The sequence below is a fragment of the Paramormyrops kingsleyae genome, chromosome 21 (assembly GCF_048594095.1).
Source record: "Paramormyrops kingsleyae isolate MSU_618 chromosome 21, PKINGS_0.4, whole genome shotgun sequence".
NCBI lineage: Eukaryota > Metazoa > Chordata > Actinopteri > Osteoglossiformes > Mormyridae > Paramormyrops > Paramormyrops kingsleyae.
Window position 1 is genome coordinate 11,317,877 of NC_132817.1, and position 11,930 is coordinate 11,329,806.

Consider the following 11,930-nt stretch of genomic DNA (forward strand, 5'->3'; position numbering starts at 1 on the left):
GCGTGGCACGGGGAGTATTTCAGAGAATACCACCATGGACGTTCTGCTTCTAAGCTTATTGGTGACTTCTATAAATTTATCCTGCAGAACAGCCCTCCTACCCTTGCCTATGTCGTTGGTGCCAACATGCACCACGACAACTGGATCCACCCCAGCTGGGGCCAAAAGCCTGTCCACACGATCTGGAAGGTCTCCTACCTGGGCACCAGGCAGGCAAGACACCGTATGGGACCCTCTATCACGCATGCACACATAACTGTCTACTCCCCTAATAATTGAATCCCCCACTACCACAACCTCCCTCTTCCTGGGGGGAGGGGGCTCCTCAGTGCCCAAGGACCCACCTGCCTCCCCAGTCCCTTCCGGCTCTAAAGCTGGAAGCACCTGAAACCTGTTAGACACAGACACCTCAGGTGATGCAGCCTCTGTAACGTGTGTACGCCTTTTCCTGTGTCTACGACCTATGGTCACCCAGCTCTCTCGACCTCTCTGCTCTTCATTCTCCCTCCTCCCCGCTAGTGCCGTACACACCATCTCCCTAAACGGTGTATTAACTAGCTCCTCTAACTCACTGTTGCCTTGGATGAGAGCCAGTTGCTCCTCAAGGTCGCGAACCTTGACCATGAGTGAGTCCACTAGCTTACATCGCTCGCAGATGAAGTCCGACTGGACACTAACGTCCAGACGGGCAAACATCTTGCAAACGCAACACTGAGCCGGCCCCATAATTAACTAACTCACTATGACCACATACTCCCAGCCCAGTAAATTTATATAGTGTATTTAACTATAAAGATTAATTTGCGTAACGATAAATGCAGTAAAGTGCCGAGTACACTAAAATAACAAGTTATTACTTGTGTCAAAACGGAACTTAATTATTATTTTTATTAAAAATTTTAAACCTGATAAATTTACTACTACTTACCAGAAGAACTTCTGCCTGAACCAAGTATGAACTAAAAACAAAGCGAAATTGAAGTTGCTCTTGGGAGGTCGAAAAACCACAAAAACCCACTCACAGCAGGCTACTGCCGGAGCGGGAAAAAAGTGGAAAATGTCCTCCCGGCCCCGAATGGCGACCGAGCAAAGCTCAGGAGCAACAGAAAATGATAGGCTGCTCAGCTAAAATGATCGCAAATGCTTTAAAATGGCAACCAAAACCTAAAAGACGTGGACGAAAACAAAAAACTACCAATCGAATGGATCGAAGAACAGCCAAAATGGCAAAGACTCAGCCAATGATCAGCTCCAGGAAGATCAAAGAAGGTCTAAAGTTACTTGTGAGTACTGTTACAATCAGATGACGCCTATGTGAAGCCAAGCTATCTGCAAAAAGCCCCCACAAAATCCCATTGCTGAAAAAAAGACACGTGCTGAAGAGGTTACAATTTGCCAAAGAACACACTGACTAGTCTAAAGAGAAACGCTGCAACATTTTGTGGACTGATGGAAGCAAGATTGTTCTTTTTTGGTCAGACAGTTTGTCAGATGACCCCCAAACACTGAATTCAAGCCACAGTACACTGTGAAGACAGTGAAGCATGGTGGTGCAAGCATCATGATATGGGGATGTTTCTCATATTATGGTCGAGAGCCTATTTATCACATACCAGGGATCATGGATCAGTTTGAATACCTCAAAATACTTGAAGAGGTCATGTTGCCTTATGCCAAAGAGGAAATGCCCTTGAAGTGGGTGTTATCCTAGTGGGTCATGGTATCCTTTCAGAGAGGTTTAAATTGTCTAGAGGCTGTTGACAGGGTTGCCCTCTGTCCCCTCTTTTATTTGATTGAGCCATAGAGCCTCTGGCAGAAGCCATATGTACCAGTCAGGCTGTCTGAAGAGCTGATATTAGAAGTATACAAAATAAAATCTCACTATATGCAGATGACATCTTACTTTATCTTTCAGAACCAGAGTTTTCTCTACCTGCTGTAATAGATATTATTTCAAAAACTGGGGAAATTTCTGGATATAGAATCAATTTCACAAAGTTATTACTTGTTACTGCTTGTCTTGTGAGTTGACCAATACCTAGGGAACTCCAGACTATCTCTCCTTTTGATTGGGCACAGAAAGGTTTTAAGTATCTAGGGGTAAACATATCCCCCGATCTTGCAGATTTGCTAGATATAAATTACTCTACACTTTTTCATAAGGTCATTGATAGATGGAATCTGTTGCCTCTTCCTCTCCTTGGTAGGATAAATTTAATTAAAACTGATATTCTACCAAGATATAATTATATATTTCAGTCTTTACCTTGTTATTTAAGCACTTCATTTTTTAAACCTATAAACAGGTGCATTAACTGGTTTATTTGGAAGAATCAGCCCCCAAGATTAGCATTTAGCAAACTGATTAAACCTAAGAAGGGTGGGTTAGACCTCCCAGTATATTACTGGGCATCACAGGATCATGTTAGCTCTTCTTTACCTTCACTTAAAGCAGTCTGCCAATGAGACATTGACCAAGTCTTAGAAGAGGTTCAATGGGATCATATATATAATGCTGCATATCCATCATTTTTGTGTAATAAAATTGTGTAGCAAAACTATACATTTATTCAACGAACTTACCTAACCCCAGTTCGACTACATACAATATACTCCAATGTATCACCACTATGTCTCAGATGTAAAGCTTACAGGGGATAGATGATGTATATATTTTGGGGCTGTGCTAGTTTGCAACAGTTCTGGAATATGATGCATGTCTTTTCAGAAATGATATTGGACATGACAAGACACCTGTGAGATACCTTTTCGGAACAGACACGGATGGCAAGATGGACCCCATTTCTTCTAAAAGAATTGGACTGATCTCCAAAGAAGTGTATATTCTGTTAAAATGGAAAAAGTGACAACCTCCAACATTTGACTTGTTCACCCAACTGTTAAGAGATCATTTCCTTGGATCGATTGACATACAGCCTACAGGGAAAAACAGAGTTATTTGTTAAAATATGGCCCTTTGTAGATCTGTTATAATCCTCCTTAATTTGTCTATATGTCTATATATACATTTTGACCTCTACCATGTGTTTTTTTTTAATCAGTGATTGTTATTATGATTTAATTTGAATTTTTATTTATTGTTACTATTGCTGTTACTTTAGTATTTATTTTTTTATTTTTATTTTTTGGGGGATTAAACGAAAAATCAATAAAAATATAATTGCAAAAAAAAGGGACATTGCTGCCTTGGAAAAGGTGTAACGTAGGGCTACGAGAATGATTCCCGGTCTTAGAGGAATGTCTTATGAGGAGAGGTTAGCTGAGCTGAATCTGTTCAGCCTCGAGCAAACGAGACTAAGGGGGGACATGATCCAGGTACAGTATGTAAGAGTCTAACAGGTCTAGATGCTGCTCAGCCAAATGGCTACTTCAATATTAGGTTAAATACTAGAACTCGTGGCCATAGGTGGAAATTAGACGGAGAACATTTTAAAATGGATTTGAGAAAGCACTTCTTTACACAGTGTGTAGTTAGAGTATGGAATAGTCTTCCTGTTAGTGTAGCACAAGCTAAAACCCTGGGTTCCTTTAAATCAGAGCTAGATAAAATTTTAACAACTCTGAGCTATTAGTTGAGTTCTCCCCAAATGAGCTTGATGGGCTGAATGGCCTCCTCTCGTTTGTAAGTTTCTTGTGTTCTTAAGGCCCTTTTCTGTTCCGGCATGACTGTGCCCCACTGAACACCTTTGGATTGAACTAGAACAGAGATTGTGAGTGAGGCCTTCATGTCCAACATCAGTACCCGATCTCAGATAAGCTCTTCTTGATGAATGGGCAAAAATTCCCACAGAAGCACTCCATAATCTTATGGAAAGCCTTCCCAGAAGACTGTCAGCTGTTATAATAATAATAATAATAATAATAATAATAGATATGTTATTGATCCCCAAGTGGAAATTCTTTTTATGGTCCCCCCAACTTGCTCTCTTTTGGTGAGAGCAAGATGGCTGCAAAGGGCTGTTGCTGGGCTTTAAGGGCCTTGTTCAAGGTCACAGTGACACAGTGACACAGTGACATGGCAGGGCTAGCTCAAACCAGCAACCTTCTGATCACAAGCACAGAGGCTTAGCCTACTGAGCCACATGCTGCACCTGCAACAAACTCCATATTGATTCCCATGTATTTAGAATGGGATGTCATAAAAGTTCCTGTGGGTGTAATGGCCAGATGTCCCAACACTTCTGTCCATACAGTGTATTTTAAAGGAAAAACAATAGAAAAAAACACTTCTGCTTTTAATTATCTATGTATGCATCTATTAATCAAAGCACTGTGGAAATAAGTTTATCCCTCAGGCTTTGTAAAGTTCATTTGTTTTTCGCACAACTATGAAGGCATGAAGGAGGTACGTTCGGTAAAACATAAAAGCCCTATAAAAGGTCTGGCAATGCCAGATGTCTGGGGCCATCAGAGACCAAAAATCCAGGGCCGAAATCTAATCCCAGTCCCACCCTTGTGTGAGTATTACCCAATGACCCACCGTGCTGCTCTTCTCAAGTGATGGTTATTTGAACGTTTAAAGAGTAATGTTAACGCCATCTACTGGAACATTTAGAAGATACACACATTCACATTTTTTTTCTCACTATCAAAAAATGTAGAAAAATCATGAATCGTATCATTTAAAATATATCTCGAGTTAAAGTAGCGTACCATTGAAAGATATATATATATATAACTTTGTCATTTTATTCAGTGCATGAAATGAATAAAACCCTATCAGTTCCTTATTTTTATTCAGAGCAATACGAAATATTTTATTTAAAATGTAATCTAAAACATATATGCTTGGTTACGATTTTTACTGCGGGAAAGTAAATTGATTTACAGTGTTGGTCAGAAGTTACTTTTCGTAATTACTGGCTCATTGTCTTAATAATTAAAGCGTTGAAATAGAAAATACACATGTAATTGTTTCGTTCGATAGGTGGACATTGACTGTCGTCTCCATTTACTGTCTCTTTAAATTTGTCTCGCGCGTATCCCCCCCCCCAACTTATTCTGGGTTCAAAGTTCAGCGGAAGTGAGCGCGCGTTCTGTATTTAAAGGCGCCAACTGAACGGGTGAAGGGATAGAGAAGCTTCTCTGCCATCTTTTCTTCCCGTGTAAGGAGGTAGCGGGGCGCAGCCGTGTGTTTTTAAGGTTTTAAGAGTGCCATAGGAAAGCACGCCTCGTGTTTGTTTTTTAAGCGGACATGCCAGAGGAGTCGGCCGCCCCCTTAAACGCAGACAGGTGAGGCATGTGGGGGGGCGACGCGGGCTAGTTGAAGTTGGTTAGAATTGGCGCGCCAGGCTTTTTCTCGGACCGCGAGGCGAAACGAGTTACTGTGCAAGTGCTGGACGGTGGGTCTGCTCGGCACGACTCCGCAGCCAGGTGCCCAAGTGTATGCCCTGCTGCCTGGATCAGGGTGCTCGCTTAGTTTCCGTTTCGTCGTGCCGTTCTTCCTCCCTCTTTCCAGCCCGTTGTTGCCTTTGAACTTATTTAAGTTCCTTTTTTAATGGCGTTGTGGGGGGGGGGACTCTTCTAAAGCGGCTTGTTGTAGCACGTTAGCGGGCTTCTTTTGTGAAGAAGGCGCTAATGTGTCAGGCTGTCAGCCGAAGTTACTGCCTGTGTACAAACTACTGTTTCACCTCCAATGCTAATTCCAGTAAAAATATTGAAGACTAGCATTGGAGCTGCGGAGACGCGCTATTGCAGTTTATTTTTTTTTTAGTGTGTGGCTGATCGCGGACACGCTTGCATGGCCGGGGGTGGGACTTCATGACGCATGTCTGAGCAAAGCAAACAACAGTGCAAGCGCGCTTCTGAAAACTGACTAGTGTAAATCTTTCACAATTTCAGAAACGTAGTGGCGTGTTGATTCCACCCATATTCCGCGATATATTTAAGCCAGGAATAATTTGCCCATGTTTTCGCTGATTTGCTTTTAATGTACTTTTTTTTAATTTTATTTTTTATTTTATTTTTTTAAATATAAAAAAGCATGGATGAAAAGCCTTGTTCTTCGTCGAGCACCACCGAAAGGTGAGTTTCCACTCAAAACAGCCGTGTGTGATGCAGCTACTCTTTCCAGAAAGTTTTAATTATTGTGTTTGGTAATGAGACCTTGCATGTGGTATGACGTAATGCTATGGGGTTGGTCACGTGATTGATTTCGACTTCAATGCGAAAGTTTTGCTCTGTGATGCGTTACCTAATTATCTGCGGGAAAAGCACTTTTATTAATTTATAATTAGCTTTAAACGTTATAGCGCACGGTTCTTTAAAATTTGACTTAAAATGACTGCTTCACTAGCCCCAGGGCTGTTATGGAAGAAGCAAAGAAGTTGATCGGGACAGGAAACCGCCACATGGTTATGGGCGACGTGGTATCAGCTGTCGCCGTCTTCCAAGACGCCTGTAGCATGCTGTGAGTAGGCGAGGGTCCAGCTTTGAACCTGCCCTGTACGCATGGAATTGGTCTTTGTTATAGTATGCAGTGGTGCACCTTGTTTGAAATGGATGCTTGTAGTGATGGGTATTTCTTAAGTATTAAATTCTGGATGGCATGCAGAACAACTGCGGGACAAGTATTGTCTGAGGGTGGAAAGAGATTTGCAATTTTTTCTGTTCAGAGCCAAGAAATATGGGGATACAGCTGATGAATGTGGCGAAGCTTTCTTTCTGTGTGGAAAGGCTCTGCTCGATCTGGCAAGGTAAGGCTGTGCCTGTGATGACCCTTTTGTACACAGTTTGTGTGCATATGGATGTGCACTACCCTAAATGGAGTACCACAGTCCATATGCAGAATTGACTAGATAAAATGGCTTGCTCATATGCATGCTAGTCTTGGAATCCAAGGTCTACTTACCTTCACATGAGTATTAAATGCTATACTTTGAATACCAGTATAATTGGACAAAAACTTGCAAATAGTAGTGTTCAGGAAATGACTAAAGCAAGGTTAATTTGCTGTCCTGGACCTCTAGTAAGAGGCATGTTCTTGTCTGCAGTTATTTTTCAGATGAATGGGAATTTTATGTTTAATGTAACTAATGCCTTTCTGTGGTTCAAGAATGGAGAACACTGTACTGGGAAATGCCCTGGATGGCGTCCCCGAGGAAGAGTCTGATGAAGCGGCAAAACAAGATGATTCAAAGATCGAGAGTGCAGACAACTTGGATGGTTGGTGGTGCTTTTTGCCTCTACAACCCATTTGTTGGGCTAATTGCTGTGAGCCTGGTGTTGAACACATGCTTCTGACTGTGAGGTGTCTCAGAACAGTGATGTCACAAGTTGAAATTTGATTGTAAGTGGGGGTGATCCAGGCAGTTTTCTGGGTATCAAAGCTAAATCTATAATTTGCCAAATTTACATCGGTTGCACTGACTAAGGTTCTCTTACACACTGCAGTAAGTGTGTGTGTGTGTGTGTGTGTGTGTGTGTGTGTGTACATTTTAAATAACAGGATTGAGACTTTGAATCAGCAGATACCTTATTTGATCCATTCAGCATTTGTATCAAGAGTGGATCAGGTTAACCCTATTGTAGAAACTTCTGCTTTTTAGCTGGCCTCTTCACTTTTACTCCTACAGGTATGAACTTGTTTCCTTGTGGGGTTAATGGTTTTAGTGGTGGACCACAGTCCTGCACTGTGGTGCAGCATCTCACTCTAGGCTCTGCTTTGTCATAACTTCAGAGGAAACCAGAGATGAGCTCCGAGTGCAAGTTTATGATGCCATGTCAGAAAAGGAGGTTGAGAAAGGGAAGGCAGAGGGAGATAAAGGGGAGACTGAAGCAGAGGTGGCTCAGGAACAGGATGGAGCAGCTGTGGCCTCTTCTGCCAAAGAATCTGGCACACCCCCTGTAGAGGATCAGTGTTCCTCTGAGAATAATGATGTGGCAATGGAAGAAGGCAATGAGAAGACTTCAGAAGTAGGGGAGGGGGAGGAGTCAAAGGTGGGGGTTATGGGTACGAAAGCCACCGATGGAGGCAATATGGCGGAGGAAGTAGAGAATACAGAGGAAGCTGGAGGTAAACTGGGTGGCTGGGTGCACATTTATACTGGAAAAGCACTCACTGGGATCGGTGTTTTAGTGTCTTGGCTGCACTGGTAGTTTCTGTGTATACTAGACTGGCTGAATGCTGTATAGCCAATTACAATCCCTCTTGCAGTTTGTCCATTAAAAGATAGCTATAATCATAACCTAAAATATTGCTAGTCACTAACGTGGACTGGTGTTACCTGAGCAACTGCACTTGAATGGAAACATTGTCTGGCTCACTATAGATAAAACACAAGCCTCTGAGGTTTTTGTCACGCATTGGGATTGGAGGGATTGTACCCCACATAGGAGGCACTTCCAATTGATGGACCTCCAAGAGCTCTAACCTTGGATTGGTCCTCTGGCTGTAGAACCAACTTGGTTTTGTCCCAGGCAAGAATTTCTCAATTTTAAAGCTAATCATAGAGTAATGCTTCTACTTCTTCAAACTGAAGCCCCCATTCATGGATCCTATGCTGGCCACTTTTCCTACTGCCTGCTCTCAAAGGAGCAGCCCTTTGAATGATTTAGTTAAAAAGACCAAGCGCAGGTCTCTGCGGGCTGGAGTAGTGGGTGTTTTGAAAGGATGGTTGGTGGGTGTGTCAACACAAGTGTGGTGAGGTGTGTGGACCCATGCATGTCATCTCCTTTGCTTTCTGGAAGTATGCCACTAAGTAATGAGCATAGAAAATGTCTTTTGCTATATGAAGATATATGAAATGGTCACTTAATTATGGAGGTCTGTTAATCATAGTTATTACCTGACCTATGTCTGATAAATACCTGGCCATTTCTTGAAATGGATCAACTATTCGGCCAATATAAATGTTTGGCATGTCTGCTCTATTGCACACACCCACCTTTCAACACACCCCCTGCTCCATCCTACAAAGATGTCGCAAACCGATGGCTGTACCACAGTATCATACCGAATGAGCACTTTGACACTTGTGGGTTGCTGGCCTTATATTCTCATCTATCTCATCCTGGGAAGCTTGAGCTAGCAGTAATAGTGACTTGCCACACTGGAAAAGTCATCTAAATGTCTCGGACTGTCATCTAATTTCAGACGATGGTGGTGATGATGATGATGATGAAGAGGAGGAGGAGGAGGAACAGGCTGCGGAGGGAAAGGCAAGAACCACTGCCCCAAATCCATAATTTCTGTTCACCCTTAAGGAAAATGTGTGTAATTGAATTCTTATCCCATCACCAAAACAGGAAAGTGATGATGAAGAGGGGGAAGAAGAAGAGGTGGGCAATCTCCAGCTGGCTTGGGAGATGTTGGAGGTTGCCAAGGTCATTTACAAAAGGTAGGACATGGGGCACCTGCATGTTTCTGGAACATTACTACAGTCAATTGTTAGGTGAAATGTTACTCATGCATGCATTTGCCTAAAAGGTATGCAACTTATTTCTCCAAGGAAAGAAAGCAAAGAGGATCAGCTGCTGGCAGCACAAGCACACCTCAAGTTAGGAGAAGTTGGCACTGAATCTGGTTTGTGATGCTGGCCTAACTTAAGATTTGCTTTAGTATGCTGTCCAGGTTGCTGGCTTTAAGTAATCCTAGGAGCTGTATTCTGTAAGGCAAGATGCATATTTTGAGATGATGGCCTATCTGAAGATGATCAAAGGGATGAGCACTATTGTACTCAAGAACATTTGAATACTGTCCTTGGTTGGTCAGTGAGATGGTGAGCCTATGGTCAGTCTTTGTTGTACCTTCCAGGGAATTATAGCCAGGCCCTCGAAGATTTCCAGGAGTGCCTTTCCATCCAGCTGAAGCACTTAGCTTCCCATAGCCGCCTTTTGGCTGAAACTCACTACCAACTAGGCTTGACTTATGGCTATACCAGCCAGTACAGCAAGGCTATCCAGCACTTCAACAGCTCCATCCAGGTCATCGAAAGTCGTCTTGGTAAGTACCTGCCTTGTGTGTGACTGCTGAATTTCATTTGACCGATGAAGGATCAACCTTCCTCAGTAATATTGGTTCTGAATCTTTGCAGATTTCTTGGGCTTTTGTTACTAATTAAGCTCAAGTTAATTGAAAATGATGAGGGGGGGGGGAAATCAGAATCTCTGGGTTCATAATATAAACATCTGTGCCAGACTGCAAGCCTAGACTTCTTGATACCTTGACCTTTTCAGAAATGCTCCAGGAGACCCTGGACAAAGCAGGGGGAGAAGAGGGAGCTGCTGAGGAACATAAGGAGATGGAGGAGCTGAGGCAGCTGCTACCTGATATTAGGGAGAAAGTGGAGGATGCCAAGGAGAGCCAGAAGACTGGTGTGGTGGCATCAGAGGCCATCCAACAGACTTTGGTATGCTCATGTTCTGGCTATTTGGGCTGGTATGGGCAATGTGGTGTCTTGTTACCTTCCTAAACGCAGACATCATTCATTTTGGCTCCTGTTCAACTAAGTGGTGCTTCTTTCCTCCAGGCAGGGGGTTCATCTTCTGGCTTCTCAGCAGAAAATGGTGGAAGTTCATCTGAGGTGAGATGCCATGCAGCTGAGCCTTGAGGAATGCTGCACATTATGGGAAGTTCACCTTGCACAGTGGAACATCATTCATAGCTGGTATACTGTTAATCCCATGTGCGTTGGTTGTCCCCACCAGGTTCCTGTCTCTGATGGCGCGTCTACATCAAAGGCTGTTTCTGATATCTCCCACCTGGTCAGGAAGGTTGGTTAGTCCGTCAGTACTGCCTCTGGAGTGTACACAGCCTCTGTGAATAATCTGACAAGATGTTGGTAGGCTTTTGTCTTGAATGCAGCACGTGGTTTTTTTTTTTTGCCATTTATGACATGAGCCCTCCGTCAACAAACCTGTAGCAGTCTTGCTTCAAAGTCCAGTCATGTGAGGTTTCCACCTCTGCGTTCTGGTGAATCCAAAATCTTTTCACCCAGCGAAAACCAGAAGAGAGCCTTGTGAAGAATGGTGACTCAAAGAAGGCCAAGCAGGAGGCGTCTGTTAACGGCAGTGGTGACAACGTCCATAATGGCAGCAGTACACAGGAGGTGGAGGACAAGGTAGTGACTGGTTTTAGGGCGATCTAAATCTAACTGATCTTGATTTTTAACTTTCCTTATTCCACCCCTTCAGCCTGCAGAGCCAGTAAACCCTTTGCAGACCTCTGCATGAGCCCTTTGTCTCGGACATCCCTTACCAGCACGACTCCTCTTCCATTTGATTCCTCTGTGTTGTAAATAAAACCTTCATTTTTTTTTTTGTAACTGTTCCTTTTTTTGTAAAACTGTTGTATTTCATTAAAGATTATTTGCAAAACCTAATTTGTCAACTCTGAATTTCCTGTGACATCCTGGTTGATTGATTTGGGGGCGGGGGGAAAATACAGGTGCAAGGAATTCAAATTACCTTGAACAGCACCTGCGAGACAATGAGCTGCTTGTTTACCTGTCAACATTAGTTGGCCTCTTTAGTTTGCAGTGATTTGCCATTTACCCATTTAAGAGGGATCATGCGACTATTTAGAAATGTACATTCAGATGTGGCCAGCCTTTTTTTAATCTGTCATGCGGCACGTGTTTAACTGGTTTCATGACCTTCCTGTTAACCAGCTAGTTAATGACTTGGGGTCTGCTTGTTTTCCCATTGTCCTTTGGAATGGGCTGTGCTGAAGGAGATTTGTGTAGGTGTTTGACCAGAAATAGTGCAGCTTTTAGTACATTTGGTAAAAACGTATGCAAAACATTGGCGCTTTAAGAGCCGTGGAACAGGGTAAGGGCCAAGATGTTCTAAGGAATTCAACTGAAAATTGGCAACAACCAAAAGACTAACACACTGTCCAAGTATGGAACACAGCAACTGATCTTCCAGATTTTAAAAGCTCATTTTAAAATGTCAGGGCAGAAACCTGG

General features: G+C 42.9%; 1 protein-coding gene across 3 annotated transcripts; it reads left to right on the top strand.

The window, feature by feature from the left end:
• The first annotated feature begins 5,046 nt into the window (after positions 1-5,046).
• On the top strand, positions 5,047-11,342 carry LOC111847507 (histone-binding protein N1/N2-like). Of its 3 annotated transcripts, XM_023818736.2 has the most exons (16): positions 5,047-5,253; positions 6,004-6,045; positions 6,317-6,430; positions 6,636-6,716; positions 7,076-7,185; positions 7,569-7,595; positions 7,700-8,035; positions 9,116-9,180; positions 9,268-9,359; positions 9,471-9,544; positions 9,776-9,964; positions 10,198-10,370; positions 10,491-10,544; positions 10,669-10,734; positions 10,959-11,081; positions 11,155-11,342. In XM_023818736.2, exons 1-16 carry the CDS (start codon positions 5,216-5,218, stop codon positions 11,191-11,193), a joined length of 1,623 nt encoding a protein of 540 aa, XP_023674504.1. In that variant the 5' UTR covers positions 5,047-5,215; the 3' UTR covers positions 11,194-11,342. The 3 variants fall into 3 exon arrangements, with proteins under 3 accessions (XP_023674504.1, XP_023674505.1, XP_023674508.1); XM_023818737.2 differs by lacking the exon at positions 7,569-7,595; XM_023818740.2 differs by lacking the exons at positions 7,569-7,595; positions 7,700-8,035 and having other exon boundaries at positions 5,048-5,253.
• Positions 11,343-11,930: the final 588 nt, after the last annotated feature.

Bases quoted from the DNA above. Each gene is read 5' to 3' on its own strand.
- LOC111847507 (XM_023818736.2), top strand. From the start codon at position 5,216: ATGCCAGAGGAGTCGGCCGCCCCCTTAAACGCAGACAG. The intron at 5,254-6,003 runs GTGAGGCATGTG...AATATAAAAAAG, and splicing joins GCCCCCTTAAACGCAGACAG to CATGGATGAAAAGCCTTGTT. The intron at 9,965-10,197 runs GTAAGTACCTGC...TGACCTTTTCAG, and splicing joins GGTCATCGAAAGTCGTCTTG to AAATGCTCCAGGAGACCCTG.